The sequence below is a fragment of the Garra rufa genome, chromosome 10 (genome assembly GCF_049309525.1).
Source record: "Garra rufa chromosome 10, GarRuf1.0, whole genome shotgun sequence".
In the NCBI taxonomy this organism is placed as follows: Eukaryota; Metazoa; Chordata; class Actinopteri; order Cypriniformes; family Cyprinidae; genus Garra; species Garra rufa.
The window spans coordinates 32,273,381-32,293,143 of NC_133370.1; the positions used below are offsets into that span (position 1 = coordinate 32,273,381).

Sequence of the window (19,763 nt, forward strand, 5' to 3'; positions counted from 1 at the left end):
TTGCTGTGATGTATGTTGTGATTTTTTGATCAAGCTTCAGGGTCCCATGACACCATAGAACACAATTTCGCTATTTGGTTTTTAAACAGTCTTTTACTTTATCTGACCTGCCACCAGGAGCTGTGAGGATCGGCACAGGTGACCTCTATGATATCATCAATCTGAGCATTTAGCGGCGGTCCGCCTGAAGGACTGGAAACCCCACTATAGTCTTTGATGACCAGCATTTTTGGCAAACCTGTAAAAACAAAATAAAATCAAAACTGGCACTGTTCTTAATACATGTTCCTGGTTCTATTTTGCATGTTGCTTTTGTGTACATAATTCCAAAGAAAAGATTTTTGACCTACGTCACTTCAGAAAAGTTTTAATTTTTGCTTCCATTACCAACCCTCTCATTTTTCAACCACTTGACTCCATTTTGGTACTTAACAGCCAATTTTCACAGTCAACAATTACTTCCTAATCAAAGCAATCAAGTTACATACATCAAATGGCTTGAGAACAAGTTTACATTAAATACAGTACAATGAGGAATTAAAATCTCTCCTAAAAATAAAGCCAGAAAAATACCTCCCAAACCGAATTTTATCTCATATGATTGATACAATACGATTAATATTCTTAGTGGCTTTTTATAAACAGTTTATGAAAATTTATTTCACATCAAGCAACACGACAGCATTGTGCTTGAGCTCAGTGGGTGGCCCTCCAACCCAAAACGAAAGTCCACTTTTCTCTTTCACGAAGGACAAATCCAATGACGCACAGCAACCATTGTTGTTTCCACCATCGCATCCACTAAATCAGAGGCAGTCATACTAACCATTGACAGAAAAGGAGATCATCTGAGGCCGTTTCTTACTCTAGAGCCTCAGTGTGCGGTGGTTAATAAGGTTGGGGAACAACATAAACTCCCCCTGAAGCCTTAGACTGAGGCTGGGGGATTCTTCTAGCATAAAACAGCTCCTTAGTATCCAGTCTATAAACCTGTTGTTTTTAATACTGCCAGGTGCCCGGTCTTAAAGTAGACAGTAAAAACTGTTGTTTTACATGTATTGGAGAGGTTTATGGAGATCTATGCCTCTAGACTGAACTGCACGGTTTCTCTGTTACTAAACAAAAGGTTCTTGCCTTTGCTTTTGTATTCTGTATAAAAGCGAAATACTATGGGATCATTAAGGCTTTTGACATGATTAATATAGGTTACAATATGTATGACAGTTAAAGTGACTTTTACAACAAGGATAAATGCTCACTGATGCTCCAGAAAGAAACACAATGCATTTAGGGGCCGGGGGTTAAAACTTTTCAGGGTAAATTTCACTTATTTTGTCTTCTGGGACATGTAAGTAGCTTCTGTAGCTTCTGAAGGCCAGTACTAAATGAAAAAAAAAAAAAAAAAGATATTTAGTCAAAATAAGAAAAATTTACAATTTACAATTCTGTTTAAAAGTTTTCACCCCTGGTGTATTATGATCCCTCCTATTTTGGTAAAATAATTAACATTTTGTGGATTCTACAAAGTGTATGTAAACTTTTGACCTCAACTGTACATATATTGTATACACTACCATTTAAAAGTATGGGGTATATATATATATATATATATATTGAAGTATTTTATGCTTTTCATGGCTGCATTTTTTGATTAAAAACACAGTAAAAATAGCAATATTGTAACATATTATTACAATTTAAAATAACTCTTTTCTATTTTAATATATTTTAAATTATAATTAGCAGCCATGACTCTAGTCTTTAGTGTCACATGATCATCAGTGTCACACAAATCATTGAAATATAATGATTCGGTGCTCAAGAAATTCTTTTTGCATACATATCCCAAAATTATAATAATTATAATTATAATTATAATAAAATAATTGGTCAATTTCTGTTACAAATTCGATACTACTACTACTACTAATAATAATAATTAATTTATTAAATATAAATTCAAAAAAGATTAAGTGAATAACTTAAATATGGCAAAATAATTTTAATGTAAAAAAAATAATGAAAAATACAGACATGGATCAATTATTCATTATATATTTATATACTTTTAAGATAATTAATTACATATTAATCGCATATTAAATTTGGCTGAGAAATTACCTACAAAAGATAATTAAAAGCCATTATTGTGTTACATGAGAAAATCATGAAAAATATTACAAAAAGTAGCTTTAGAAATATTCATGTCATTTTTCATTTTCGTTTTTAATTTTTGGGTAAACTATCCTTTTCATTGCTTTTTCTGAACAAGTCATTGAGTCATTCAGGAATGAAGTCTCATTAATTTGCACTGGTTACAAATAGCTGCTCACATAAAATTCAAGGCAATAATGTTTGCCTACAAAACCACCACTGGCTCTGCACCCCTTTACCTAAATTCATTACTTCAGACTTATGTGCGCTCTAGAAGCTTGTGTTCTGCAAGTGAACAGCCCATTACTGCCATCCCAAAGAAGCACAAAATCACTTTCATGGACTTCCACATTAAATGTACCCTCCCGGTGGAATGACCTGCCCTCTAACTTTAGTACCCTATATTCTAATTCTATTCCTTATTAAAAAAAAAAAGCCGTTTTCAGAATTATACTTTATTTATTTACTTACTGCATGTTTTCTTAAAAAAAAAATTAACACTAGCTTCTCTATTCTTTTTGTATTTATTTTTTAAATACTGTGTATTTTGTATCTATTTTTTCTTATTCTCTTTATTTATTATGCAATTAACAAAAAACAGAGAAAAAGAAGGCCTCTAAGCTTGCTTTTTCTTTTTTTTTATTCGATCTATTTTCTTTTAATTTATTGTATAATTAAAAAAAAACCTTGCTACGTGTACAGCATTAGGCTAAATGAGACTTGTCATAGCACTTGCATGTTATTGCTCTTTTGTTTATTTTGATTGCTTCCATTGCATTCCATTGCGTCCTCTTTTGTAAGTCGCTTTGGATAAAAGCATCTGCTAAATGTCTAAATGGCTCATTTTATGAATAGCAAAACTGGCAAAAAACTCAATATTGTGTCTAAAATATAATGCAAAAATAAATTCTTATTAATTAAACTGTTCACTAACAAAATTGCACTCATGCAATTGCATAAATGTGAGAAAAACTCATACAGGGGCATTTTTGCCCCAATCTCTGAATTCTATATGCTACATCCATGCAGTCTGTTTTTTTTTTTTCCATAACTAATTATATTAACACGTTAAATCGCCACATACACACACACTTCCATTTCCTCATGTACAGCTATACTCTGTTTAAGTTGAGGTGTTCTGAATCATGAACAATAATATGGTATGGTAGTGGCAATAACAGTGTAATGTGACCATCGGACAGTGCAGAGGAAGAGATTCCTGCCATTACAGCCTTCTGAATTGACCCTGGCAGCTTTGACTGGTGCACGGCAGCACTTGCCTGAAGCTAACTAAAAGGATCACACATATTTGACATCCCAGGTGTTTTATGTGGTGTTCACCAGGAGCATCAAATTTGTGACAGAATTCTTAAAACCAACATACAAGTACAGTTTTCTCAAAGCAGATCTGTGGAAAAGAAAAGTAATGCTAAAAACAACCCTCTCGATGTGAGGAAAACGAAGATGATATTGAAAAGAAAAATAAATTATCCTGCTTTGTGTTTTTGTATAATTTACATTTTTATTTATATTTTATCTTTAGTTTATCAACTGCCTGAATCAAGGAGATGTTCCACTTGCTGAAACTGGTGTGAACATTTGAAATCCTGAGAAAAGAATCCATTTACAAATGTGTTCAGATCATACTTTCTCAATACAAGCACTTAATCCACTGCAGTTACCAAGTAGCACGCTGTAAAGTGAATTCTCCGATTAACACAGCCAATTGTACCAATGCTGTTTTTTCGAAACATTAGAGAGAGCTGTGTAAGTAATAAAGATAATAAAACGGCTTCAACTGTGAGCTTCTATCACGTCAGCTGTCAGCACATTTGAGCTTATTTAAAACATGTTGGTCAAAACACTGTTAAATCAGAAATGTATCATTCAAATTACACAGCAATAGAACAAGCAAGGTAATTTTGTGCTGTTTCTATAATAAATTGTTTTTGACCACTTCTTCTTTCCATCAACATGAACACACCCCTTCCAGCCTCGACAGCATGTGAAAGTCTCTTCAGCACTTCAGGATTGTTATTTAGTCCCAGAAGAGCAAAACCGAACGGCAGCAATTTTGCAAATCAGCATCTGTTTAAGCTGAGCACGAAGTTTCACCATTCTGAAAATAAAATGATGTGGCAGTGTTTTTGGAGGAAAATGAGAATCTCTCCTGACTGTTTACAAGTAATTCTTCTGAGAATGACAAAACACATAACAAGGTCGCCACACAGTTGCCATCTAACTTCACTTTCAAACTACTTTAATTGTTTTCTTACCAGAAACGTGATGTTTCGAGCTGATTGCTCATTTTGTTGTTTATTATTGTTATTTATTTTGGTTGTGCATGTATCGTATAGTTTGTGATATCATTTTGAGAATTTATCATGACTGGTGATGAATAGAATATTGTCATGCAATTCAATAGGAATAATAAAAACAAATAATTATTTTAGTTAAATAAAAGGGATCATACAAAATGCATGTTATTTTTTTATTTAGTACTGACCTGAATAAGATATTTCACATAAAAGACATTTACCTAAAGTCCACAAGAGAAAATAATAGTTGAATTTATAAAAATGACCCTGTTCAAAAGTTTACATACACTTGATCGTTAATACTTTGGTATTTACACACATTCTTTGGTTTTTCAGCATTTTTGTGTATTTGAACCCTTTCCAACAATGATTGTATGATTTTAAAATCCATGTTTTCACGCTGAGGACAACTGAGGGACTCATATGCAACTATTACAGAAGGTTCAAATGCTCACTGATGCTCCAGAAGGAAAAACAATGCTTTAAGTGCCAGGTGTGTAAACTTTTGAAAAGAATGAAGATGTTTACATTTTTCTTTTTTCTTTTTTTTGCCTAAATATCAGATTTTTTTTCATTTAGTACTGCCCCTCAGAAGCTACAGAAGATACTTACATGTTTCCCAGACAAAAAAAAAAAAGGTTTACCTTGATCTTCAAATTCAAAAAGCTTTAACCCCCAGCTCTTAATGCATCGTGTTTCCTTCTAAAGTATCAGTGAGCGTTTGATCCTTCTGTAATAGGTGCGCATGAGTCCCTCAGTTGTCCTCAGTTTGAAACGATGGGTCTCAAAAACATACAGTCATTGTTAGAAAGGGTTCAATTACACAAAAATGCAGAAAAAAAACGTAAAGAATTTGTGAAGGCTTTTTCTGAAGAACAGCTGGAAGTTAACTGTTCAGGACAAACAAGGGACTCATGAACAACTATCACTAGACCAAAAAAAAAAAAAAAAAACACAGCTGTGGTTCCTTCAGGTAACAACACAGTATTAAGAATTAAGAGTATGTAAACTTTTGAACGGGGTCATTTTTTATAAATTCAACTATTATTCCCTCTTGTGGACTATATGTAATTGTCTTTTATTTGAAATATCTTATTCAGGTCAGTACTAAATAAAAAAATGTCATTTTGTATGAGCCCTCTTATTTTGGTAGAACAATTAACATTTCGCAGATTCTGCAAGATGTATGTAAACTTTTGATCTCACACACCATGCTAAACAGTTGTGGACTGAAAATTATTTGTTCTAAAATAAATAATTTTAACAGGTGCAGAAAGGATCTGAGATAGACTGCCAAAAGTAAATGTGTAGTCGGCATATAAAGCATCGACAGGCTATTTTCCCCAACACTATAGTTTTTTTATAGCCTTTGCTATTTCTTTTAAATAGTCCTGCGGTGTGACAAATGAATTTGAAAAAGCACAAATTATGTATTAATATGAGGTCATAAAAGCAAGTACTTTAAAATAATTGCTGTTTAAAGTACTTTTAGATGAACTATGTTACATTGCACAATATTCCCAGAAGTATTTCAGCTACCCAAATATTATTGGATGATAATAGATATATCTCTCATCATCATTCGGATGACACGCTGTGTATTGTTATCATCTGGGACGACCACATGGATCTGAATTCAAAGAATTATTCACTGAGTTACCAGCAATTAGCACCTGAATAAACCTCCTCATATAAACAACAATAAGGTTGATGATGGGGAACAAAAGACTGTGTATATGGCACAATAAATGTTTCAAATACAACATATAAAAGAGCTTTACACCAGACTTGAGAACTTCACAGTCTATATACAGATGCGTGCTGAAGAGAAAGATAGCTACCTGAGTCTTCTTGTTTCCTAGGTGTTGTCTTTCTCTGTGAAATAAGAGAAGGGAGAGAATATCATTAACAGATTCTCTGCAATCCGAACACTCAGTTATTATTATCTGATTTTTGCAACACGGGTAAAAATATTGTCAAAATGAATTTACACACTGACACAAAGAAAGAATCTAACAACGATTCTGTTATTGCCATTTAAGACTGCATTGTGTCAGTACAACAAACATACATTTAAATTAAAATATATACATACTTCAGAGTTCAGACAGCATTATACAACAATCCTCTCTAGGTTCTTTCAAATATTCATAAAAAGATTATTTTATATTGCAATCTGGAAATAGCGTGCATTATGTTTGAAGTGTACTGCATGGGCAAACAATTTACAGTAGATTTAAATAAACTTGTATGTGGTTTCACCTGTGCTTTTTGAACAGCAGCACCTGAAATCATGAGGAGAGAGTAAAAGAGATTTTTTTTAAAGCAATAAAAGGCTGCACATGTATAAAGTACAATTCTGTACAAATTTATAGTCTAAAGTTAAGACTATTATAGACCTCTCCAACAAGCAAATACAGTTGAATTAGTCGACTTCTATCTAGTGAGCCACAATAAGCGAATATTCACATATTTTGCTATTATTGTTACTGTTGCTATTATTGTTTAATGTTTTTTTAAAGAAGCCACTTCTGCTCACCAAACAAAAACAGTAACATTTATTCCTGTGATTATGTAATTTATTGCTGTGATAAAGTGTAATTTATTCCCAGACAAAAGTTGATCTTTGGATCTGTTCATTCATCAAAGAAACATGAAAATTACTCGACTGTTTTTGATAAAAAAAATAATAATAAACAATGTTTCTTGAACAGCAAATCTGCATATTAGAATGATTTCTGAAGGATCATGTGATCACAAGAATAAATTAAATTTTTAAAATATATTCAAATAGAAAACAGTTATTTTAAATAGTACAAATATTTCAAAATGTTACTGTTTTTGCTGTAATTTGGATAAAATAAATGCAGGCTTGGTGAGCTTTAAAAACATTAAAAATCTTACTGTTCAAAAACTTTTGACTGGAAGTGTGTGTATATACTGTATATAACAACTTTTTTTACTTGAGTGCTTTTTATGGAAAAGCTGCAAGTTCCTGTGATCTAACATGTCCGTCTACATGTTTACACACACCCAAAAAAACAAAGGATATGCAGCACAGTGGAAAGCATAAACATTTTGAGTGAACTTAGTGTGTGGAACATATCTAAGCTTTTATTCCTACAGTAAGAGAATATTCAAGCTCTGTGTTACCTTCAAACTATGGTATGACAGTTACATTACAACATTCACCAAATTATTCATGGTATGTCTGAAAACCCATGAATCTGACATGAAAAAGAATCTGAAATCATTCCAGGAATACATATAATTCTTTGAAGAGTGAAATATGAAATGCCAACTTGGCTAATGCAGAGACTCTTTATTGACCATTACCTCCCCTTCCACAGACTCCTAGTTTTCCCAGACAGCCCTTATGAGCCCCATTTCCACACTTAGGACAAAGGTAGCCTTGGTTAAATATTCCCCTGAAGAGCAAAAGGATCATGGGGTCAACGCTGGTTCATTCGGTTACATACAAGCAGCATAGTTAACTATCACAGACCTGTGGCTTTCAGTTCATGTAATTTTGCTTCAAAGGGATTGTTCACCAAAAAATAAAAATTCAAACATCTTTGCAGATTATTCACCCTCATGTTGTTGCAAACCTGTAAGACTTTCGTTAATCTTCGCAACACTAATGGTGCGTTCACACCGGACGCGAATGAAGCGGCAAGCGCGAGTGATTTACATGTTAAGTCAATGCAAAGACGCGAATAGCCATCCTGCGGCGCGAAATGCGCGAATGAGGCGGTGCGAATGACGCGATTCGCGCGAATTATGCGGCGCGAGTTGAGCGTTTCAAGCGTTTGCTGCACCATTCGCGCGAATTGCGCGAAACGCGTAAGTTCAAAAATCTGAACTTTGGCGAAAATTCGCGCCGCGTTAACCAATCAGGAGCTTGCTCTAGTAGTGACGGAGGCAGAAATCTGAAACAACAATGGAGGACAAAATCACCGTTGCTGTCTGTGGTTACTCGGAGCTGTTCCATACATCTTTGTACTTTTATAGAAACGGAAAAAAAAGGATCTTGTTTGGAAGAAAGTGAGTGAAGAGGTCGGACAATCTGGTAAGTTTTAAAAAAATGCTCTTTACTCAATATGACCTACATATATATACATATTGAGACTACAAGCAAGCTAAAGCTGGCAAATTGAGCTCATTCACCTATTTTACAACTACTTTCCCGCTGACTAGTGGCAGACGCCTCTCCCATGGCGCGAATTCGCGTCTGTTGTGAAGTAAATTTCACACGCGAATGACGCGAGTTTTTACGCACGAATGAAGCGAGTAAACTAAAATGTTCAAGCGTTCAACTACGCGCGAATAGCGCGATTTATTCGCGCAAGTCGCGTCTGGTGTGAACGCCCCATAATGGTGCGTTCACACCGGACGCGAATGAAGTGGCAAGCACGAGTGATTTACATGTTAAGTCAATGCAAAGACGCGAATAGCCATCCTGCGGCGCGAAACGCGCGAATGAGGCAGCGCGAATTACGCGGCGCGAGTTGAGCGTTTCAAGCGTTTGCCGCACCATTTGCACGAATCGCGCGAAACGCGTAAGTTCAAAAATCTGAACTTTGGCGAAAATTCGCGCCGCGTTAACCAATCAGGAGCTTGCTCTAGTAGTGACGGAGGCAGAAATCTGAAACGACAATGGAGGACAAAATCACCGTTGCTGTCTGTGGTTACTCGGAGCTGTACCATACATCTTTGTACTTTTATAGAAACGGAAAAAAAGGATCTTGTTTGGAAGAAAGTGAGTGAAGAGGTCGGACAATCTGGTAAGTTTTAAAAAAAACGCTCTTTACTCAATATGACCTACATATATATACATATTGAGACTACAAGCAAGCTAAAGCTGGCAAATTGAGCTCATTCACCTATTTTACAACTACTTTCCCGCTGACTAGTGGCAGACGCCCCTCCCATGACGCGAATTCGCGTCTGTTGTGAAGTAAATTTCACGTGCGAATGACGCGAGTTTTACGCGCGAATGAAGCGAGTAAACTAAAATGTTCAAGCGTCCAACTACGTGCGAATAGCGCGATTCATTCGCGCAAGTCGCGTCCGGTGTGAACGCACCATAAGGAAGGCCTAGGAGAAACCTAGGAGAATTCTGCCCCTCCATTGAAAGTCCATGTAAACAAAACTGACGATTTAAAAAGTTTACAAAAAAGTAATCTGTAAAGTAATGAATCAAACATTTACACGATGAACCAGTAGAAATTTGTCAACTGGTAGAGATTTTGGACTATCGTCTCTATTGGGGTTACATGCTCACATGACACTGATGTTCTACGTGGTCACTAAAAACGTATTGTTTGCAGGTGTTTTTACGCATTGCTGTAGCATTTGAAATGCAATCAGCAAAGAAAGAGAACTCATTTTGCTATGTGCATGTGCTGTCTGAGAGACTGTTTCTGAGCACTGATAGAGAGGCGTGCAGACAGAGTTTTTTTGCTGCTTTATAGGCCTTGATCGGTTAAGTACACACACTTGTAACCGTCAAAATGCCCGTCTTTACAAGTATCCTTGTAAACACAGTAATTTATGTCTTATGTGAAAGCAAACAGCTGAGACAAAACATTCTCACTCCTAGCTCGTCACATGTTGACACTTGTTCAGGACCCTTTGGCACAGGGTACCCCCTTAGTGTCAGTTTTGAGGTGCAGGATTGCATTGCTTTAAATAAGAAATTCTCAGTTTCAATATGCAATATGCCATGCCATTATTGCATATATGTTGGGTTGTGATTTTTCAATGTAAACAGTCACAACAGTTTGATTTACATTACACTATTTACACATTAATGAGCACGGAACCCAACCCCTGCCCCTAAACCTACCATTTGTCAATAAAACACAGAATATAACAGGCAGATACAACTACAGTCATAATTTATTCCAAAAATATTAATATTCCAAGTCCTCCAAGGCAAAATGATTGCATTGTGAGAGGAATAGACGTGATCACCATCTCCATCGACCGTAAAGCTCAGATCAGTCTGTGCGCAAATTCAAAAAATGCCGCCAGAGGATGCCTTACGTCAGCCTTGGTTGTAAAATGCCATTGGCTCTTGTGTGTCTTGTGACATGTTTCTAGTAAATACACTCTAAAAAACGCTGGGTTGCCTGTTGGGTCATTATGTTATTATGTTATTTATTTTATTTGTCATGGTTATTTTCTAGTGTTAGGTAGGTTTTCATGTAACCCAGCTGCTGGGTTAGTGGCTGGGTCAGTCTCACTGACTGCTGAAACTATACAGACCTTGCTTAAAGCAAATTGTTACTGTGAAATAAAATTACTCATATCATGATATAAGATTTTGGTCATACTGCCCACCTCTAATATTGACTACTATCACCAATCTTTGAAATCATTAAAGTTTTGCTTAACTGGACTGTCAATAAAGGGATAGAAATGTTTAATTAAAAATATCATCACTTATGTTGTGAAAATGAACAAAAATCTTATGGGTTTGAAACAACATGAGGGTGAGTAAATGATTACTTTTATGTGAACAAAAAAGAAAATTCAGTTTTCTAAATAAATAGCATAGATGTTTAATGAATAATTCATCTGCGCAAACCATTTCATTTTTTTTTTTTTTGACCTAATGTTTCATCAAAGTGTCATAACTGGACCTTTCAGTAAAAACAGAGACATCTCTGTTGGGGTATACAGTACTTCTTTAATCATTCAGTCCATTTAAATTCCGCCCCTTTAAACTCAGCCCAATCCACAACTGATATCCAAAGTTCATCAAACTTTAAGGCTACCAATAGTCCAGTCTACTCCTTCCCTAGTTGACAAAAATATATTTTAGATGATTTATTCACATTTAAAAATGTTGATGTTGCATCTTTTTCAACAAATTTTTGTCCAATAAAATGAGACAAGGCACCAAAAACACAGGACTGAAAACTGATTTTCATATGGTCATAAAACACCTTTTTAATAATCTGATTGGTCAATGTTGACTAACACTTATTAACTTATTTCAGCACACAAAAGATCTCAAAAGTGCAAAGTCAGCTCACCTGAGAAGCATATGACAGGAGCTGCAGGTGGTGGCCCTCTCGAAAGTATGCATCCTGAAGTGGTGAGAGTTAAATGTGGCATTCTCAGGCCGAATATTAGATCTGAAACGGAAAATCAGAAATATGGTAAAGTTGGCTGACTGGAAAAATTAGCATATGACAAGCTAACTGTGTGAGTTTAAACTGCATGTTTAAGAGGAGGCCAAGCGTCGGTGAATGTTGTGGCCCATGGGGCCGCATCCAGACCTTCCAATTCTGGGCACGAATTAGAGCAGTGGGGAAGCTCTTTACCCGAACGACTCTAAGATTGATTCTTGCATCAAGAGAGCTGTGTGCATGCGGCAGGTGTAATTTGTTGTTTGAATGCACCCTTCGGATCATCACGCAGTCAACCACACGTATATGTGCGTGTACAGAAACACATTTTTAAAGGGTGACATATAAATCAAAGGGAGAGGAAACATCATTACAGACTCTCAGCACAAGGGACGGGGTATCCTCTTTAACCCACATGATTTCCAAATCAGAACTCTTGTTAGTTTTCCTCTCTAACTCTCTTTTGATTTCTTCCAGTGTACACAGGATGGCACAGGATGTCACTATATACTAGAACGAAGTAAGCTGCTTGACATCAAACGGCATCATTATAAACACATTGGATGCTTTATTGAATATAAGAGAATGTGTGCAGAGACAAGACTGAAGAGACAGAAGAGAAATTGTTGAATAAAGTAGTTTTTTTTTTCTGTGTAAAAAAGCATTCTCGTAGCTTCATAACATTACGGTTGAACCACCGATGTCACATGGACTAATTTAACGATGTCCTTACTACCTTTCTGGGCCTTAAATGTTTCAGTTTCATTGCTGTCTTTGCAGGGTCAGAAAACTCCCTGATTCCATCAAAAACATCTTAATTTGTGTTCTGATGATGAATAAAGGTCTTACGGGTTTGGAACGACATGACGGTGAGTAATTAATTACAGAATTTTCATTTGGAGTAAACTATCCCCTTAAAATTTTAAAGTGAAAACTGTGTGTTTGTTAGACTTTCAAGTTTGTGTTCTAGTTTCCTGTGTATTTTTGCTGATTGGTGTCCTTGATTGTCTTCCCAGTTGTGTCTTGTTAGCCCTTGCCCTGAATATATATAAATCCCAGTGTTCCTTATGTTCCACATCTTAGAAGAAGAAGATGTTCCTGGTCAGTTGATGTCTTCTCTATGGTTTGCATGCATATTTGTGTTATTGTTACTTTAGTTCAATATAGCACTCCTTGCAATTAGATTATGCTTTCCTGCAATTCTGAGTTACACACACAATTCACACATTACAAAACAGGAGCACTCCAGGACCACACTTGAGAGTTTTTGGCTCTTTCACACCAAAAACATTTTCCAAGCGGTTCACTCAGCTCTTTTTATCTCACTCAATGACCCACTAAAAACACAGCCACTCTGTGATGGTCCTCAAGGTACTCTTTGTGAATTTGTGGAGCGTGCGCTTCAGCTAAGCAGATCCCCCTTCAACGTGGGAGTGGTGGAAGGGAATCCCGTGACAAACGGAAAGGTATACGGGGTTAAGCTCAGATGGCCGTGGAGCTTGGCCCACCACAGCTACCCACTGGAAGCTGTTTCTGAACACTTTGCCGTGGTGCTCTCCCTGAAGGAGACCTATTATGCCCTTTTTAACATGTAATATAAGTCTCAGGTGTCCCCAGAATATGTCTGTGAAGTTTCAGCTCAAAATACCCCACAGATCATTTATTATATCATTTTGAAAATGCACATTTGGAGTGGAAGTGGAAAAATGTTTACGTGCCTGTATCTTTAAATGCAAATGAGCTGCTGCTCCCCACCCCTTTTCCAGAACAGGCTGTGCCTTTACAGCTCCTACCTCAGATACTCGGATTATCTTGTCTATCACACTAAAATCATGAGCTTTAAAGCCATATTAGTTTAAACTTCTTTTATAGGGTTTTCTAAGCACACACATCCAAAGCACGAGCACAGAAAGCGGCTGTCACACGGCATGTGAGTACTAAACTAAGTTCTTTTATGTCTTATTGTGCTTAAACTGTCAAATACACACAAGTTAATGTTAAAAACACACAGGAGTTACAAAAAACAGTCGGTTACGTCTGTGAAAGAAAGAAAGAAAGCTGGGAAAGAAATCGCATACTTATATTAGTCTTTTCTCCTCGGAGGCTGGGAGTGGGCGGTAATATTAAAATAAGGCCCTCTTTAAACATCACGAGGGGAACGAAATCTGAGTGGCTCGTTTTTTTTTTTTTTTCACATGCTTGCAGAGAAAGGCTTACTAAAACAAAGTTACTGGGTAATCCTTTTTTCACATTTTCTGGGGTGAAGATGCGCCAGCAACCCAAATTTAGCTCTTAAACATGGAAAAAGTCAGATTTTTATAATATGTCTCCTGGTGGTCATCTCCACCAGCATCACCCTGGTGCTCTTCAGCTCTGTCAGATCCATCTTGGTCTCCAGCTCTACCAGCCCCACTGTAATGGTCTTCATCTCCGCTGTGATTTTCGGTTCCATTGTGGTCTCCAGCTCCACTGTGGTGGTCTTCTGCTCTGTCCTGGTGGTCATCTCTGCTGGCTCCCCTGTGGTCACCATCTCTGCTGTGGTCCCCAGCTTCTCACTGGCTCTCTGCTTTGCCCTGGCTTCCCGCTCTACCGACTCCACTCTGGCCTCCTGCTCTGCCGGCCCTGCCCTGGCTCCCTAGTCTGCTAGTTTTATCTGTTCCGCTCTACCTGTTCTGCCATGGCTCCCCCCTCTTAGCCCTTGCCCTGTGTGTATATAAAATCAAATGTTTCAAGTGGTTGTTGTCTTCTCTGTGGTTGTAGCATGTGGTTATGTTTAGTTCTTTTTTCCAGTGTGTTCCTTGGTGTCCACGTTTCTTGGATTTGATAACAAACACAGCTTTTCACTTTTTGTTGGGAGTTATGTGGATTACTTGTGGCTTAGGCTTTTATTAGATGTTTAAACTTTCATTCTGATGGCACCCATTCACTGCAGAGGTCTCATTTGTGATCAGGGTCATAAGGGTAATTTTTTTCTAAATGGAGATTTATACATCATCTGAAAGCTGATTAAATAAGCTTTCCACTGATGTATGGGTATTGTTAAGATAAGACAATATTTGGCAGAGATACAACTATTTAAAAATCTGGAATCTTAGGATGCAAAAAAGTTGTCCAAATGAAGTTCTTAGCAATGCATATTACTAATCAAAAATTAAGTTTTGATATATTTACGGTTGGAAATGACAAAATATCTTCATGGAACATGATCTCTACTTAAAGGAGAAGTTCACTTCCAAAACAAAAATGTATAGATAATGTACTCACCCCCATCTAAGATGTTTTTCAGTCATAAAGAAATTATGTCTTCTGAGGCAAACATTTCAGGATTTAGTGGTCTTCAATGGTCCCCCAAGTTTGAACATCCAAAGTGCAGTTTAAATGCGGCTTCAAACAAGCCCAAATGGGGTTGCAAACTATTCCAAAGAAGAACGGTCTTATCTAGTTTTCCGGTTCAAGACAGTAGGGTATGTCGAAAAACTCCCATCTCATTTTCTCCCTCAACTTCAAAATTGTCCTACATCACTGTTTTACCTTTTTTATTAAGGGTGTTTAAACTTCTTTGCATGTTCACATGTTCACATTTTGGATGACAAGAAAATTAGTACATTATCTGTACATTTTTGTTTTTGAGATATTCAAATCCAATGAACAAACTCGTTTACCTCTTGAATGGCCTTTTCAGCGAATATTCATTTTTGAGTAAACTATTCCTTAAAATGAATTTTTTTGATTCAGTTCCCAAATTGTATGTTTTCTAAACGAGTTAAGATGGAATCAATAAATTGGTTAACAGCTCAATAAAGGGGAAGATTATTACTGAACAGACTTAAATTTATACTTTTGTGCCTTCTAATACCTTTTGTGTTTTTTAAGCTTGAAATCTCTGGTTCTTCTGTTTTGAAATTGCACAGAAAAGAGCAAAACAATATTTCTCCTTTTGTGCTCCACTATACAAAGAAAATTATTCAGGTTTGGGATGACATGAGGGTGGTGACAAAATTGTGATTTGGGGTTTTAAACTCACATGGCCATCTCAAACTGGTCCAGCCATTTCTTCTTCAGCTCTTTTGTCTTGAACAAGAACTCAAATCCACTCTGCCCCTGCTGGTGAGTGAGGTAGAACCCGTAGCACCACTGCCAGAGAAGACAAATAGCAAAATAACTGTTAAAAAATACAAATTAGACTGGCATGTAACAATCTAACTTTTAAATATGGAAATACATAAAGACATTTTGTAAAAAAAAAAAAAAAAAAAAAAAAGGCACATAAAGTTGCTGTTTTGGAATATTAAGGGGTTATGGTGTTTGGTTTAAAGCTCTGGTGGGTGATGGCAGTGAGGGTTGATGGGTGAGGGAAAAGAGGGCTCATTTTATTTACACAGCAACAGACAGCCAGAGGCAACCTTGGGGGAGTGGACAAATTCATCACTATTACCATTCAGTGTGTATGTGTAAATGTGTGGGTTCATGTGTAAGTTTGTGTGACGTAGCAGCACACTACTGAGGGCCATGTTGCAGCATCCCACCCGAATGCTAACCAGTCCAGGGTTGTTATTGTCAACTAAAGCTAAAACTATTAAAATAGTTTTTGGTAATTGAATTAAAACTGAAATTAAATAAAGTATAAATATTTGTTTAAAACTTTGCATATGAAGATGTCAGGTTTGACATTAATGATGCCAAATTTGATGAATGAAAACTACTGCTTTTAGCATTATATAATGTGATATTTCTAAAGGTTATAAATGATGTTTGTTATAAAGTTTTACTATATTCTTAAAAATGTTTAATCTGGCCATGTTTGTGTGAATGTGTTGTCGAGACAGTTTGCAGATGTGTACAGGGCTTGTCAAAGACGTGGAGGAATAAGATCCATCAGTGTATTAAGTGTGTGTATGTGTCCTGAGGAGGGGCAGAAAGACACTTCAAACAGAAAAGCCAGCGGGGCTTTGCCTGGCCAAGGTCTCCTTGAGACAGATTTCACTAGACCATCTGTTCAGAAGAAACCTTCCTTTTGGTGAAAGGCATAAAAGGGAAAAAAATATCAAAAGTTTAAAGACATATCCGCATTATTTTTACATCTGTATCGCTATTGCTCAGCCCAAAAAGAACATCAGAAACCAAAGGTAACCTGAGGTTGAGCTGTCCACCTTTACAGACTGAATAAACTCATCGACCGAAGTACACAGTTCTGCAACCTCTATACACAGTCCACGTACTTTGGCCACTTCTGGTTCACATGACATGGGAAACTCTGCACAATGAACACAGACTTTAGACTGTTTATCGTCAAAAGCAACCATGTCTTTCCACAGCGGTTAGTTCAGCATGCAGAATTTGACTTGACATGCTGCAGCGATCTGTCACCATCCATCAACCCTCATAAAGAGCAGTAACATCTGTCTGCCCAGTCTGCGATGAGCTCTCCAGCCTAATCTTAGTTACACTCACCATTACAGTCTGACTTTTTGTTAATTCCAGTGAAAGAGTATCACAACCTGCTTGCTCCGCTTGCAGTATTTCTCACAGCAAGTGTTTTGGCGGACACCCAAATCCACTATAATTTTTATAAATAATACAGTTTTGTATGACAGAATGTAGTTTTAAGAGTTTTTTTAGGTGATGTGAGCTCCAGGGTGTCAGCAGCACTCATGAACCCACCAAAAGCAGCCTTACATTGGCCAGATCTTCTGGAATTCATTTCTATAGTGGTTAAAAACATCTATCTAACAGGCAGTCTTTGGTCTCATTAATCTATTACTTGTTCCAGAGCAAATAGTTTTGGCTAAGGGGAAAATCAACCTTAACAAATGAAAGGATAGTACGACAAAGATATCGCTTTCCTCAGCGGATATTCAAACTAATGTTTTATTGTAAATTTGAGATTAAGCTGAAGAACTAATTCTGTATCAAATGCAGGTAATCACACTCGCTCAGTCCATCTTTTAATTAGGGATGTAATGATATTATCAGTATCGTGATAATGATCTGATAACGATATTCTCGTGGTCTCATGACGATATAAAACGATAGATCTTCCAGGCAAAAAGTGTAGTTTTTAAAACATACTTAATTTGTTATTCTAACATAAAAGGTTAACTGAATGAATTGAAAACTTAAAATCTCAAAATTCATTCTTTGAAGACCATTTTAAAATCAGACATTGCATTACCATGGAAAATGTACATTAAAATCATAATACAAAATGTTTTCGTTCATGAATTCTAAAAATGTAAGTTTGGATAGTGCATTTTCACGTCTCTGTTCAAAAATGGGAGTGACAGTTAAAGGGTTAAAGTTGTGTTTTGGGCCATTTCTGGTGATACTTCCATATGCTTTGGCACAGTATCTGTGAAAAGAACTAAAACCGATTTGACTTAATCACTCCACTTAAGTTTTCTAAGTTAAAAACATGTGTTGGAACTCTCATTTTGAACTCTTAAAGTGCATTATACAGAAATAATTTAACTTTAAAATGTACAAAACTTTCAATAAAAAAAAAATATATATATCAAAAACTAAATATCACTAAATATCGTATTGTGGACTTCATATTACATTGTCATCGTATCATGAGATTTTGATGTAATTAGCCTTTTTCACACTTCCGTGTTTCTGGCTTCCGGATTGGCGCTCGCAGAGTAAAAGTTTTTCCGGTGACAGCAGTGGCCGTACTTAACACGCGTAAATTCGGGAATTTAAGTCTATTTTTACAAAATAGATACTATGATACTATGATATATACCGGGGTTTTACTCTAAAAATAGCAAACATTTTTTCTAAAATTTTGTGTCAGCTTCTGGTCATCACATAGACTATGTTTATTTAATTATGAATGTTAGCACTTATAATACAGTACAGTTTTTAGTTTTGCCGTTCTGTCTATTTGGTGCTGGCTGTGCATTATGAGTCTTCACGTCATTTTTTTCACGATTATTAATGTTGTTATTATTATTATTAAAGTAATATTGTATTTTCTACTTGCTCTCCTTTGCATTATTCATTTTACGGTGTAAATGTACGTTGCATAATGTGCCCAGGGATATACATAATAAAATAATATAATACTCAACAAGGCAAGACTCCGATTAATGGCTTTATTCCATTTGGATCTGGATTACGTTGCTGTATTGAGTTTATGCATCATCCAGACTCAGAATTGTTTAATTTAATCTTGGGAAAATGTGCATTTGGATATAAATGCTGTCAAATGCTGTCATAATTTACCATGATGTAGTGATTCGAGGGAAATGACTGAGTAAATTGAGAAAATACGCTTAAATATACCGGAGATTGAGAACAGAAACTATAGCTGGCGCAATGTTGCGCATATTATCTTGATGAGTCAGCGGTCCGAGTGCCCATATAAATCACAAACAAGTAAAAATGTTGTTTCTTTGTTGATTATATAACAACAACTTGGAAAACAGACAAAACAGAAAATGTAAAAGGCATTATTTGAGACAAGAGCATATTAATATAATAGGTGCAGACCTGTAGCGGAACTGACTTTACCCTGCGCTGACGTAATTTCCAATTTTTGTGAAAAAGGCTTATTACATCCCTACTTTTAATACAGTAATACAATAAGCTTTCAATGAAGCAACTCAACGTTCCTTTGTTACTAGTTCTAAAGTAACGTTTTCAAATTAGTAATGGAGGCTTGGGCTCAGCTGTTCAACTGTCAACTTGAGATTTGAATCCACGGCAGAAAGAATTAGTTTGCACAAAAGAGGGTTTTTACACTTTTTTTTGGAAATAGACTCATTCTCCAACTACCCCCGAGTTAATAAGTTGATTTTTACCGTTTTGAAATCCATTCAGCCGTTCTCCTGTTCTGGCGATATCACTTTTAGCATAGCTTAGCATTAATCATTGAATCCTATTAGACCAATAGCATCACGTTCAAAAATGACCAACGAGTTTCCATATTTGTTGTATTTAAAACTTGACTCTTCTGTAGTTATATCGTGTACTAAGACCGGTGGAAATGCAAAGCTGCGAGTTTCTAGGCTGATAAGATTAGGAACTACACTTCCATTCCGGCGTAATAGTCAAGGAAGTTTGCTGCCGTAACATGGCTGAAGCAGGCGGAGTAATATCAGAAATGAGTTCCCAGCTAGTTTAGCATTTGCACATGTGCTGCGTGGTA

General features: G+C 36.3%; 1 protein-coding gene across 1 annotated transcript in view; it reads right to left on the bottom strand.

Moving 5' to 3' along the window:
- The window catches only part of vav3b (vav 3 guanine nucleotide exchange factor b), a 96,824-nt gene that overhangs the window by 36,498 nt on the left and 40,563 nt on the right, over positions 1 to 19,763 (bottom strand). The window contains exons 15-20 of the mRNA XM_073848953.1: positions 15,636 to 15,745; positions 11,516 to 11,617; positions 7,809 to 7,900; positions 6,735 to 6,757; positions 6,314 to 6,347; positions 108 to 238 (exon numbers count right to left, since the gene is read on the bottom strand). Of these exons, the coding sequence (XP_073705054.1) occupies positions 108 to 238; positions 6,314 to 6,347; positions 6,735 to 6,757; positions 7,809 to 7,900; positions 11,516 to 11,617; positions 15,636 to 15,745 (492 nt within the window). The remainder of the gene's footprint in view (positions 1 to 107; positions 239 to 6,313; positions 6,348 to 6,734; positions 6,758 to 7,808; positions 7,901 to 11,515; positions 11,618 to 15,635; positions 15,746 to 19,763) is intronic.